This window comes from Mustela lutreola, chromosome 4, assembly GCF_030435805.1.
Source record: "Mustela lutreola isolate mMusLut2 chromosome 4, mMusLut2.pri, whole genome shotgun sequence".
NCBI classification, from domain to species: domain Eukaryota; kingdom Metazoa; phylum Chordata; class Mammalia; order Carnivora; family Mustelidae; genus Mustela; species Mustela lutreola.
Genome location: NC_081293.1, coordinates 54289410 through 54301760, shown reverse-complemented (window position 1 = coordinate 54301760; position 12351 = coordinate 54289410). Strand labels below are relative to the sequence as shown.

The 12351-nt window shown below is 38.7% G+C and overlaps 1 protein-coding gene across 5 annotated transcripts in view; it reads right to left on the bottom strand.

The window, feature by feature from the left end:
- The window catches only part of ASCC1 (activating signal cointegrator 1 complex subunit 1), a 104426-nt gene that overhangs the window by 55850 nt on the left and 36225 nt on the right, over nucleotides 1–12351 (bottom strand). For all 5 annotated transcript variants that reach the window (XM_059169988.1, XM_059169987.1, XM_059169989.1 and 2 more), the window contains exon 6: nucleotides 6275–6411. In XM_059169988.1, the coding sequence (XP_059025971.1) occupies nucleotides 6275–6411 (137 nt within the window). The remainder of the gene's footprint in view (nucleotides 1–6274; nucleotides 6412–12351) is intronic.

The following is a 12351-nucleotide window of genomic DNA, read 5'->3' as shown; positions in this document are numbered from 1 at the left end:
CCTGATATGATGTAATAGGTCATACTCATACTCATGAAAAATAATTTATGCATAGGGTTTGACTGAGGCATTGTTTGGAGCAGCCAAAGACTGGAAACAGATTAAACACTCATTAGGGTTTTAATAAAATGTGCACGACAATGTGCATGCTGTATGTTACTATTTGTGCAAAAGACAGGGTAAGAAAAATCTATGTACACACACATATACATTTCCTTGTACATACATAAAATCTCTGGAAGGATACAAAGAAGCTGCTAAAATCTCTTAAAATCTCCTGCCTTTAGACAGGAGAGCAGGGTACTTGGTGGGAATAGCAGTGGAAAAGAAACTCTTCACTGCATATCCTTTGAATCTTTAAAATTTTGAACCATATAAATGTATTACCCATTAAAAAGTTAATATAAAAATACAGATGCAAAAGAAGTCAAACACAAGTTTATCTATTACACATATATGCAAAAGAAGTCAAACACAAAAATGTATATACTGGGCGCCTGGGTGGCTCAGTGGGTTGAGCCGCTGCCTTCGGCTCAGGTCGTGATCTCGGGGTCCCGGAATCGGGTCCCGCATCGGGCTCTCTGCTCAGCGGGGAGCCTGCTTCTCCCTCTCTCTCTGCCTGCCTCTCTGCCTGCTTGTGATCTCTGTCTGTCAAATAAATAAATAAAATCTTTAAAAAAAAAATTAAAAAAAAAATGTATATACTGAATGATTTGTTATGTGACATTCAAGAACAAGCTAAATTAATCTATGGAAATAGACATCAGAACAACAGTTATTTCTGGAAGAAGTGAATTTACTGGAAAAGGTCATGAAGGAACTTCACAGAGTGATGACAATGTACAACATTTTGATTTGGCTGAAATTACATAAGTCTATGCATTTGTTAAAATTCATCAACTACACTTAAGATCTGTGCATTTTGCTGTAAGTCAATTACACCTTGAAAAAATACACACATGCATATAAAAAAGTGTGAGAGCATTAATAGTAATTATCTTTAGGTAATAAGATTAAAAGTGGTATTTTTTTTATCTGCAACTTTGACTTTTCCAAAACTAGTATGTATTACTTTATTTTAATTCAAGAATAACTGATATACAACATTATATTAGTTTTACATGTGCATGTATTACTTTTGTGTTAAGTAAAACCTCACCATCCTGCTTCTTCCCAGACCCCTTACACAGACTTGTACTTCAACCAGAAATGGCCTTGCAGTGCCAAGCTGAAACCCAGCTAAAAATCAACTCACCAGCACAGTCTTCTGCAAGCCCACCAAGGCCAGGAAGTCGATCCATCTTTTCTACTAGATCCCCAGCACCTGGTACTCCATAAATCTCTGGTAAACACTGAGTAGATATTCTACTCTAAAAAGAGAGGCTTTTCTGGTCAATTTTGAGAAGAATGTGGACACATCGCTATAATGTCACTGAAAACCATGTGGCACTAATCAAAGGCAAAAGGATGTTGGGATCCACCAAAAGGCAATTCTCAAAAAAGCTATCGAAGAAAGTTCTCTTGATACTGAACCAAGGCCATAGGGAAACCCTCTGGAGCCAGGAATCTTCATGGTAAAGATTCTCTTAGGGGAACCTGAGTGGCTGAGTCGGTTAAGTGTCTGCCTTCAACACAGGTCATGACCCCAGGGTCCTGGGATTGAGCCCCAAATTGGGCTCCCCGCTCAGTGGAGAGTCAGCTTCTCCCTCCCTCTCTGCCCCCCCACTACCCCACTTGTGCTCTCTCCTCCACCCCACTTGTGCTCTCTCCTCCTCAAATAAAATCTTAAAAAAAAAAAAAAAAAAAAAAAGATTCCCTTAAAACTTGAAGACCATATTACTGCACAAGACCAGGATCTCTTTCAGTAAGAAACAAATTACTATTTTGGCCAGATATTCGAGAAAAATTATTGCCTTCATGCTCTAGTAAGTGGGGTATTCCAAAACACAAGTCAAGCTCTGAACTATTACCTAAGGCCTGTAGCTTCAATGAATAACACAGTGTATCTCCATTCCAAGTAATAGCCAAAGAATTCAATATGAAAGATTGCCATTCAATCCTTTCAAAGTGTAGTCAACCAAACTTACAGGAGAAAAACAGTTTAATACTAACTATACATTCCTCTGCTGATTTCAGCTCTAACCCTGCATGAAACCATTAGATCACCCAAAAGCACCAAACCATTGGTTTAGTTTCCCACTAAAATGTTTTTACTGGATTATGTCTAATGTTACACTCTCAAATTCTAGGGATCAATACAAGAGAGAACCATGTGACCAATGTTGTATCTTCTGCAAAATTCCTGTTGAAGACACTGCTCATCATCATTTTGGGTTAATATTTACATGACAAGTTTTTCTCAGATTGAGAACAAGCAAAGGATTCTCTTCTAAAAAACTGTTATGCTCCTTTTCATCAGTTAAGAATGATGATAATGGATGTGTTTCCTTCTGGAATGTAGTTCAAGTATACCAGTGCTTAAAAACTATCAAATTCTATTGCTCAAGTACAATTATAACCTTTCCTTGGTTTTCTGGTAAACATTTTCTCCCATTCCGACTTTAACATTTGTTTTGTATGTATGTCCTCACTCACGAACCACCTCAAATCTTTAGAATGAGCTGGGGTACCAGGAACAACAAAGAATGAAACAATGAAACAGGACCTAAAGCCTGCCCTTTAGGATCAGAAACTCTTCTGACCTTCCCTAGGATTTACCAAGACAGAAATTCAGTGGTTTGCCTGATAAATGGCTCTTTGTCTTGGTAACAAAACTATCCCACCCTCAACACCAGGGAGCATACTTTTCAACTGAGTGACATCTGAGGCAATGATTAGGAAGCAACATTTGTCTGTGGGTGTTTTTCCTCTTCTCTCCTTGCTCTTGTCCCTTTTTACCTTATTATTTGGTGTTACCTAAGGCCTACGGGGAACACTTAGGTACAGGAAGAGTGATACTGGAATTTGAAAGTACTGCAGATTTGTCAGACTATACACTCTGAGCCACTATGCTGTTTGTGCTCTACATCTCACAAAGAAAAGTCACAAGGGAGACATTTAAAGCTTCGGCGTTTACTGAACACTGAATAATTCATCTGGAATCGATAGAGCTACATGAGCCGTTAGTTTAAGAAGTGAAATCAAAGTTATGTTTCTGGTCAGGTAACAACCCTTAAACTCAAAAAACCCCCAAAATTTAAAACAAATATTCAACTACCCATTTCTTTAAAATATCTATATATAGCAGCACAGTTTTAATTCTGTCTGAATCGAGCCATATTTATTTAATATCTTTTTTAAAAAATTGTATTTATTTATTTGAGAGAGAGAGAGAGAGGGAAAGAGAGCACAAGCAGGGGGAGAGACAGAGGAAGACAGAAGCAGACTCCCCACTGAGCAGGGAGCCTGATGTGGGACTCAATTCCAGGACCTCAGAATCATTACCTGAGCTGAAGGCAGACAGTTAACCAACAGAGCCACCCGGGCACCCCTATTTAATGTCTCCACTTAAAAAGCCATCAAAGTACTACAGCATGTTATATATTAGTCTGTTCAATTGCAGTGTTTTCCTTTCTTATATTTTAATTTGTCATCTTCACATCATAAAAAGGTTCAGATTAGAAATGCCGTTATTTACTGTCAGTCTAAGTATACCAAGTACAAAGGCTGAGATCAAAGAGTAAGAATAAGGAAGGGAAAAAAGTTAAATGATAAATTTTACTCACCAAGGCTATTGTATAAGTGTGTGTGTGTGTGTGTGTGTGTGTACACATGTACTTTTTTTTAGCAAACATTTTTTCCTTTTAGGGAAACTAGGCACTTCTAGCCAATCTAAACAGCCAATCTGATTCTCACTCTCCTCAGAAATATTTTAATTTTGCACTATGTACTTTTTAAACAAGTATATGCGGCAGAGGAAAAGGTGGGAGAAGAGGGCTGGGGAGGCTTACTTTACTTGCTGGTTTTAAATCTTTCCAGCTTTTTGAAAAAAACATCTTCAAAAAAATTTCTGCCTGCACTGCAGATTTTTGGCAATGTAACTTTGTCCTATTTCAAAAGCTTTGCTGAATTTGAAAAACTACAATTACTGTTTTCATCCTGTCATGTCAAAAATTCTTAGGAACTATTAAGGCTGCTCTTCATTTCCTATGCACACCAACCCTGACATGCTTAAAGTGCTCAGATTTGGCGTTTAGTCACAAAAGGCACCAAGAGACATAAAAGGAAGGAACTCAGCTAAATCCTCCCATAGCTCAGGATAAAGATTCAGTGATTAAAAACCTGTGACCTTATTTTTGTAGGTAAAAAACAAACACCTTCCTAAACAAATATCTACCTTTAAATTTCTTCTTAGCAAAATTATCCTAATGGCAGCCAAGAAAATGCAGTTTCATTTCATTTTCATTTAACAAAAAAGTGACCTGGAAATAAGTTAAGGTATCAGGACTAATGCTTAAATCAGGTAACACTGCACCACTTTGTAAGGTAAAGCATAAAGCTTTATCTTAGGCAGGGAAGTTGTAAATACTTAATTACAAATACCCAATTATTTTGAATTTTAGGTTAAGACAGGTTAGGAGAGAAATGGTTATGTCCATCAGTGAGCAAAGATCAAGACAAAGAAGTATTCTTTGCAGACTGCAAACCCAATCAGCTTATGATTTTGCTCAAGAAAAATATCTTGCCTTCAAAACAAAGAAAATATCTTGCCTTCAAAACAAAGGAAAAGGAGAACTGGCCCACATATAAGTCACTATACTACACAGTTTCATATAAATGAAAAAAAATTTAATCCTTTTACCTTGTCTTATCCAATGAACTAGGGGACCCATTTCTACAAGGCCACATGAAAATAGTATGGGACCTGAATATTACAACTGAATTTAAAAAAACAACACCTCTTCAAGTGAGTCAGTTTTCAAATTTCTCTTATTCTTCATCAATCTTAAGAAAAAGGGCAAAGGGTAGGGAAGAGATGATTCTTTAAAATAAAACTGTTAGGGGCGCCTGGGTGGCTCAGTGGGTTAAACCGCTGCCTTCGGCTCAGGTCATGATCTCAGCGTCCTGGGATCGAGTCCCGCATCGGGCTCTCTGCTCGGCAGGGAGCCTGCTTCCCTCTCTCTCTCTCTGCTTGCCTCTCCATCTACTTGTGATTTCTCTCTGTCAAATAAATAAATAAAATCTTAAAAAAAAAAAAATAAACAAAAAAATAAAAAAATAAAATAAAATAAAACTGTTAGGTCAGATGTACATGTAAATTAAAATTTTATAATGAAAAGAATAACAAGTCTGCCCCCAGAATAGCAATGTTTTCCCTGAACCAAAACAGACTGCTTAGACAGTTTTTGGTATTCTTACACAACTACCTGTATTTTAAAAAGAAAATTAAAGTCTTGAAATACAATGAAGACCTTTGTAAGGAATCCTATTATATAATGTTTGAGTTACTGTGGTAATAGAATAATGGCCCTCCAGGGAGGCTCACATCTTATTTTCTGGAATTTGTAAATATGCTGCCTTACATGGCAGACAGACTTTTGCAGATGTAATTAAGGTTAAGGAGTCTGAGATAGCATGATTATCCTGGATTACCTGGGTGGGCTCAATCAAATCACCAGTCCTTAAAAGCAGTGAACCTCCCCGGACTATGGCCAGAGACAGAGATGAGGTAACAGAAGGGTCAGAGAGAAGGAAAGCTGCTATTGCTGAAGATGGAAGAAGGGGGTCACTAGCCAAAGAATGTGGGTGTGGCCTCTAGAAGATGGGCTTTAAAAGCAAGGAAATGAACTCTTCCTTTGAGCCCCCAGAAAGGAACACAGCCCTGCTGATTCTTTGATTTTAGCCCACTGAAACCCGTATCAGACTACCCCACAGAACTATAAGATAATGAGTTTTCACTGTTCTAAGCTACCAAGCTTGTGGTAATGTGTTCACCTGCTTAAGAAACTAGTACAGTACTCTATACTGTTCAGTAGGTAATGAAAAGAATTTCCTTTTGGAGAGAATGATGGGATGTCCTGTTAAGAACAAAATTTGCCTACTGAATTAGTATAATTTAAGGTAGAGTCTTTCCATAAAAATTTATAAATATATGCTTTAAACCCATGTTAACCCTTTCAGACAATGGTCCAATATTAAGTGTTACAAGTGGGTGAGTCAACAGACCTTGCTGCCATGTGACAACAAGTTCGCCCAAGTGCAAAAACAAGTCTGTGATACCAAAGAGAAGCCAGGACAAGAGGACCACCCTTCCCCATTCCTGCAGATCACTCACTCAATGAAGTCCTCTTTACACTGCTGTAGCATCTCACATGTCTGCTGGATCTCTTGCTCACTCAAAAGCACCAACATCCCAATGGTTAGGTGAAGCTTTTTGGGATTCTGGAAAATGGTGCTATCAACCCCATGATCCTGTGGTCAAAGACAGAAAAACAAAAACACTCAGTCCACATTAAAGAAAATGGCAGAAATAGAATTTAGAGCTCAGAGATAAGCCCAGATATCTATGACTTACTGATTTTCAACCAGATGCCAAGACAATTTAATGGAGAAAAAAGTCTCCTCAACAAATGGTGCTGGAACAACTGAATGACCACTCGCAAAAGAATGAAGTTGGACCCACACCTCATACCATATACAAAAATTACATCAAAATGGATCGGTGACCTAAATATTAGAGCTAAAATCATAAAACTCATAGAAGAAAGAGATTCCTTTTTTTTTTTTTAATATTTTATTTATTTATTTGACAGAGATCACAAGTAGGCAGAGAGGCAGGCAGAGAGAGAGGGGGAAGCAGGCTCCTTACGGAGCAAGAGAGCCCAATGCGGGGCTCAATCACAGGACCCTGGGAATCATGACCTGAGCCGAAGGCAGAGGCTTTAACCCACTGAGCCACCCAGGCGCCCCTAAAGAACCCAATTTTTAAAATAGAAAATGAACTTGAGGGATGTCTGGGTGGCTCAGTCAGTTAAGCATCTGACTCTTGATTTCGGCTCAGGTCATAATCTCAGGGTCATGAGATCAAGTCCCACCTTGGGCTTCATCCTGAGCATGGAGCCTGCGTAAGAGTCTCTCTCTCCCTCTGCCCCTCTCCACACTCAGAAGAAAAAAGAAAAAGAAAATGAACTTGAATAGACATTTTTCCAAAGAAAAAATACAAATGGCCAAGAAGCATATGAAGATGGTTCAACTTTATTATTCATTAGAAGAATGCAAATCAAAACCACAATAAGGTATCATTTCATATCCATTAGGCTGGCTATAATAAAAATAATGGCAGAAAATAACAAATTCTGACAAGGATATGCTTAATGGGTACAGAATTTCCTTTTGGGGTGATGAAAATGTTTTAGAATAATACAGCGCTGATAGTTGCACAACTCGGAATGCATAAATGCCACTGAATCATTCACTTTAAAATGGTTAATTTGGGGGCGCCTGGGTGGCTCAGTGGATTAAAGCCTCTGCCTTCAGTTCAGGTCATGATCCCAGGGTCCTGGGATCAAGCCTCGAGTCAGGCCCTCTGCTCAGCAGGGAGCCTGCTTCCCCCACCTCTCTCTCTGCCTGCCTCTCTGCCTACTTGTGATCTCTGTCTGTCAAATAAATAAATAAAATCTTTAAAAAAAAAAAAAAAAAACTTAAAATGGTTAATTTTGTGTTATGGGAAATTCACCTCAATAAAAGAAATTTTTTAAGAAGGAACTGGTAGCGGGGCGCCTGGGTGGCTCAGTGGGTTAAAGCCTCTGCCTTCAGCTCAGGTCATGATCCCAGGGTCCTGGGATCGAGCCCTGCACTAGGCTCCCTGTTCTGTGGGGAGCCTGCTTTCCCTCTTCCTCTCCCTGTTGCTCTGCCTACTTGTACTCCTTCTTTCTCTGTCAAATAAGTACATCTTTTTAAAAAATATAAATATACTCATAAATCTCCCTTTTTAAAAAAACTGAAGTGAAATTCACTTAATACACAATTAACCATTCTAAAGTGTACAATTCAGTGATGTGTACTGTATTTATAATATTGTGCAACCATCAGCCCTTCTTAGTTCTCAAACTTTTTTTCATCCCATAAAAACACTTCATAATCATTAAATAATCACTCTTCATTCCCAATCACTCACCCCCTGGTAACCTCTAATTTGCTTTTCGCCTCTTTGGATTTGCCTATTCTGGATATAGTATATAAAAGGAATCATACAATATATGACTGCTGTGTCTGGCTTTTTTCACTTAGCATGTATTCAAAGTTCATCCAAATTTTACCATGTACTGGTACTTCATTCCTTTTTATGGCTGAATTATATTCCATTGTATGTATATAACATAACTTGTTTATTCATTCATCCCTTAATGGCCATTTGAGTTGTTCCCATCTTATGGCTATTATGAATAATGCTGCTATAAACATTCATGTACAAGTTTCTGTGTTACCATGTTTTCAGTTCTGTTGGGTATAAACCTAAGAGTGGAAGTGCTGGGTTATATAGTAATTCTAATGCTTAATCTTTTGAGGAACCACCAAACTGTATGCCACAACAGCGGAATCGTTTTACGTTCTTAGCAGCACTGTAGAAGGGTTCCTATTTCTCTCCACCTTTGCCAACATTTACCACTTTTCTTTTAAAATTTTATTATAGGCACCCTAACGGGTATGAAATAGTATTTCATTGTATTTTTATTTGCATTTCCCTGTTGACCTATGATGTTGAATATCTTCTCATGTCCTTGGTGGACACCCCCTCTGGAGAAACTGCTATACAATTTCTTTGCCCATTTCCTATTTTTTATTGTTGAGTTATATGAATTCTTTAAATATCCTGATACTAGTCCCATGTCAGATCATGAATCCATGTCAGATCATGAAGCTAAACAGGTCTCAGGTTTCTATATATTCACCCTGCAAATGAAGACAAGAAAAAGAGTCGAGAATCTTCTCCCCTCAACAAGAGCAAAGCAGGAATTCTATCTCTGAATTGTAAGTTCTGATCCCATAATCTGATTCTTGGGCTAATAAACCACCCCAAAGGCAGAAAAATATGACTATCAAACACAGATAGCTTACATTCTGTTCTTGGCTTGCCTAAGACTGCCTAATTTTTGCCTCGGCAGCGGGAGTTAATAGATTATTCATTTTCTAAGTGTTAATGGAGCTCAAGCTATTTTTATATCTGATGAAGAGTTTTGTGATTCTACACATCAACCCAAATTGCCTCATTTAATGAAAGTGATTTTAAGGAACAATCAGCTTTTAAATGTGTCAAGGAAGGCTAAGCGTAATGTTTATCACCCCAGCTGCTCTAACCCATGGCAGAACCTGTCACTTTAGAAAGGCATGCAAAGTGTTAAAAAGTCCCCAAATGATTCCAATATGCACAACTCCATCCCAAACTACAGTTGAGAATTACTCCCCTAGTAATAAGAGCTAATATGTTTTTAACCCTTATTCTGTTCTAGACATCTCCTATGCACTTTACATAGAAAACAGCCTATGGGGCGCCTGGGTGGCTCAGTGGGTTAAGCCGCTGCCTTCGGCTCAGGTCATGATCTCAGGGTCCTGGGATCGAGTCCCGCATCGGGCTCTCTGCTCAGCAGGGAGCCCGCTTCCCTCTCTCTCTCTCTGCCTGCCTCTCCATCTACTTGTGATTTCTCTCTGTCAAATAAATAGATAGGAATCTTTAAAAAAAAAAAAAAAAAAAACAGCCTATGAAGAGAGATCTTATCCCCATTTTACAGATGAGGAAACTGAGGCACAGAGAAATAAAATCACTTTCCCAAAGTAACACTGCTAGTAAAGGGATGAAGCCAAAATTCAAACCCAAGCAGTCAGGCCACAGAGCCTACACTTTTGATCAATATATATTGCCTCACTTGTAACAGCCACCTAGAGGAGGATGGAACAAATGTGATCATCACCCAGAGGCAAGTCCTTACACATTTCAACAAAGCTCACACAATAAATGGATCTGATCACCAGAGAATAAAGCAAATCTCATAATTCTCTGAAAGTGATTTTTGCCTTTCCTCGATGTGACACCATAAAAGCATGATCTATAAAAGAAATAAAAAAGGATGAATTAAATTTTATCAAAACTTAAAACTTTCACTTCAAAAGACCCCATTAAGAAAATGAAAAGACAAGCCACAGAGAAAAATACCTGGGAGAAAAATATTTACAAATCACCTATCTGGGGGCGCCTGGGTGGCTCAGTGGGTTAAAGCTTCTGCCTTCGGCTCGGGTCATGATCTCAAGGTCCTGGGATCGAGCCCCGCATTGGGCTCTCTGCTCAGCAGGAAGCCTGCTTCCCTTCTTCTCTCTCTGCCTGCCTCTCTGCCTACTTGAGATCTCTGTATGTCAAACGAATAAATAAAATCTTTTAAAAATAATAATAAATAAAATAGAATTAAAATTAAAGCAAAACAAAAACAACAAATCATTTATCTGATAAATATAAATATATAAAAATTCTTAAAATTCAACAATAAAAAGATATGTAATTCCATTTAAAAATGACCAAAGAGGGGCACCTGGGTGGCTCAGTGGGTTAAAGCCTCTGCTTTCGGCTCAGGTCATGATCTCAGGGTCCTGGGATCCAGCCCCGAGTCAGGCTCTCTCCTCCACGGGGAGCCTGCTTCCTCCTCTCTCTCTTTCTGCCTGCCTCTCTGCCTACTTGTGATCTCTGTCTGTCAAATAAACAAATAAAATATTAAAAAAAAAAATGACCAAAGAAACTGAATAGATATTTCACCAAAGAAGATATAATGACTAAGAAACATGTGAAAAGATGCTAATATCATTAGTCATCAAGAAAATGCATATCAGGGGCGCCTGGGTGGCTCAGTGGGTTAAGCCGCTGCCTTCGGCTCAGGTCATGATCTCAGGGTCCTGGGATCGAGTCCCGCGTCGGGCTCTCTGCTCAGTGGGGAGCCTGCTTCCCTCTCTCTCTCTCTTTCTCTCTCTGCCTGCCTGTCTATTTGTGATCTCTCTCTGTCAAATAAATAAATAAAATCTTTTTAAAAAAAAAAGAAAAAAGAAAATGCACATCAAAACCAAAATGAGATATTGCTTCACGCCCCATCAGAATGACTATAATCAAAAAGACAGACAATAAGGACCTGGGGAAACTGAACTGCTCACACACTGGTCGGGTAAAAGGCCATGATATAAACAATGCATTCTAAACTGGTTCAGAAAGAAAGAAAAAAGAGGAAGAATGATAAAACAGTAAAATTCTAACAATAGGTAAATATGAGTAAAGGATGCTATCCTTAGTCTTACAACTTTTCCATGAGTTTAAAATTATTAGCATCCTGTTGCTGCTGTAACAAATTACCACAAATTTCATGGTTTAAAACAACACAAATTTACTGTCTTACTACCTAGCAAAAGAAAGCTCTTTTCCTTCCTAACCTTATTCTTTGAGAGCCTATCCCTTCAGTCAACCTGAGGTCACTTGCCAAGAAAACACTGAATACTGGGAAACAAAACACAGAGAACACAAAGGAGAAGGAAAAAGAACAGATGGGATAACTTAAGGCCACACAAACTGAATTCTTTTGGAGAACCTTGAGTCATAAGCCTTCAGTCTTTATCTGTGCTGGAAGTTATATAACTTACATGTGATCCTACTGGACAGTCCTTTAATAAATGGAGAAACACCCTCAATTTTAGCAATGCCATCTATGAAGAAAGCCTTTTCTCTTACTGAATTATCTAAAGTTACTGTGGAACCAAACAATCTTCAAGACAATGGCATAAATCTCTAGAGCCACTACTGTTCTTTGCTTAGAATATATCATATTCCCACCTACAAGCCTCTTGACTGAAATAAAGAAAGACCAACAGCAATTTCTTTACTCCAGGGGTTTTAATTACACTGGGCCTGGCTCCAAGTTCACCATTACTCGGAGCTAGAACTATTACTCCATTAGGTTGGACAACCAGACTGGCGCCTGAAAATTCTGATGGTGGTGACTTTCCACCCAACAAGCAGCAGCAAAAGGTAAAGTAACAGAATTCCCTATAGGTCAGTTTTGTCTAGATGAAAAAAAAGAAAGTGTTTCTTTATGGCTAAGTCACATCTAAGGTGTTTCTGTATTTGTTAAATAAGGTCTCCTCCAAGGAGAAAATGATGAACCAGCTACCTCTCCAGAAAGCTTGTGAGAGGGCCTAAACTGTGTTCAGAGTTCCAAGTTGCATCCTAACTCAGCAGTCCTAGGTGCAAAACTTTACCCCTGTCATTCAAACGGCAGCTCTGTGATCTACTACTAGCAATCATCACGGTCTCACAGGCCCTTCATTGATTGTACTTTTAATCCACCATTTGGGCTCCACTAGGGCAGAACTGCTAGCTATCAG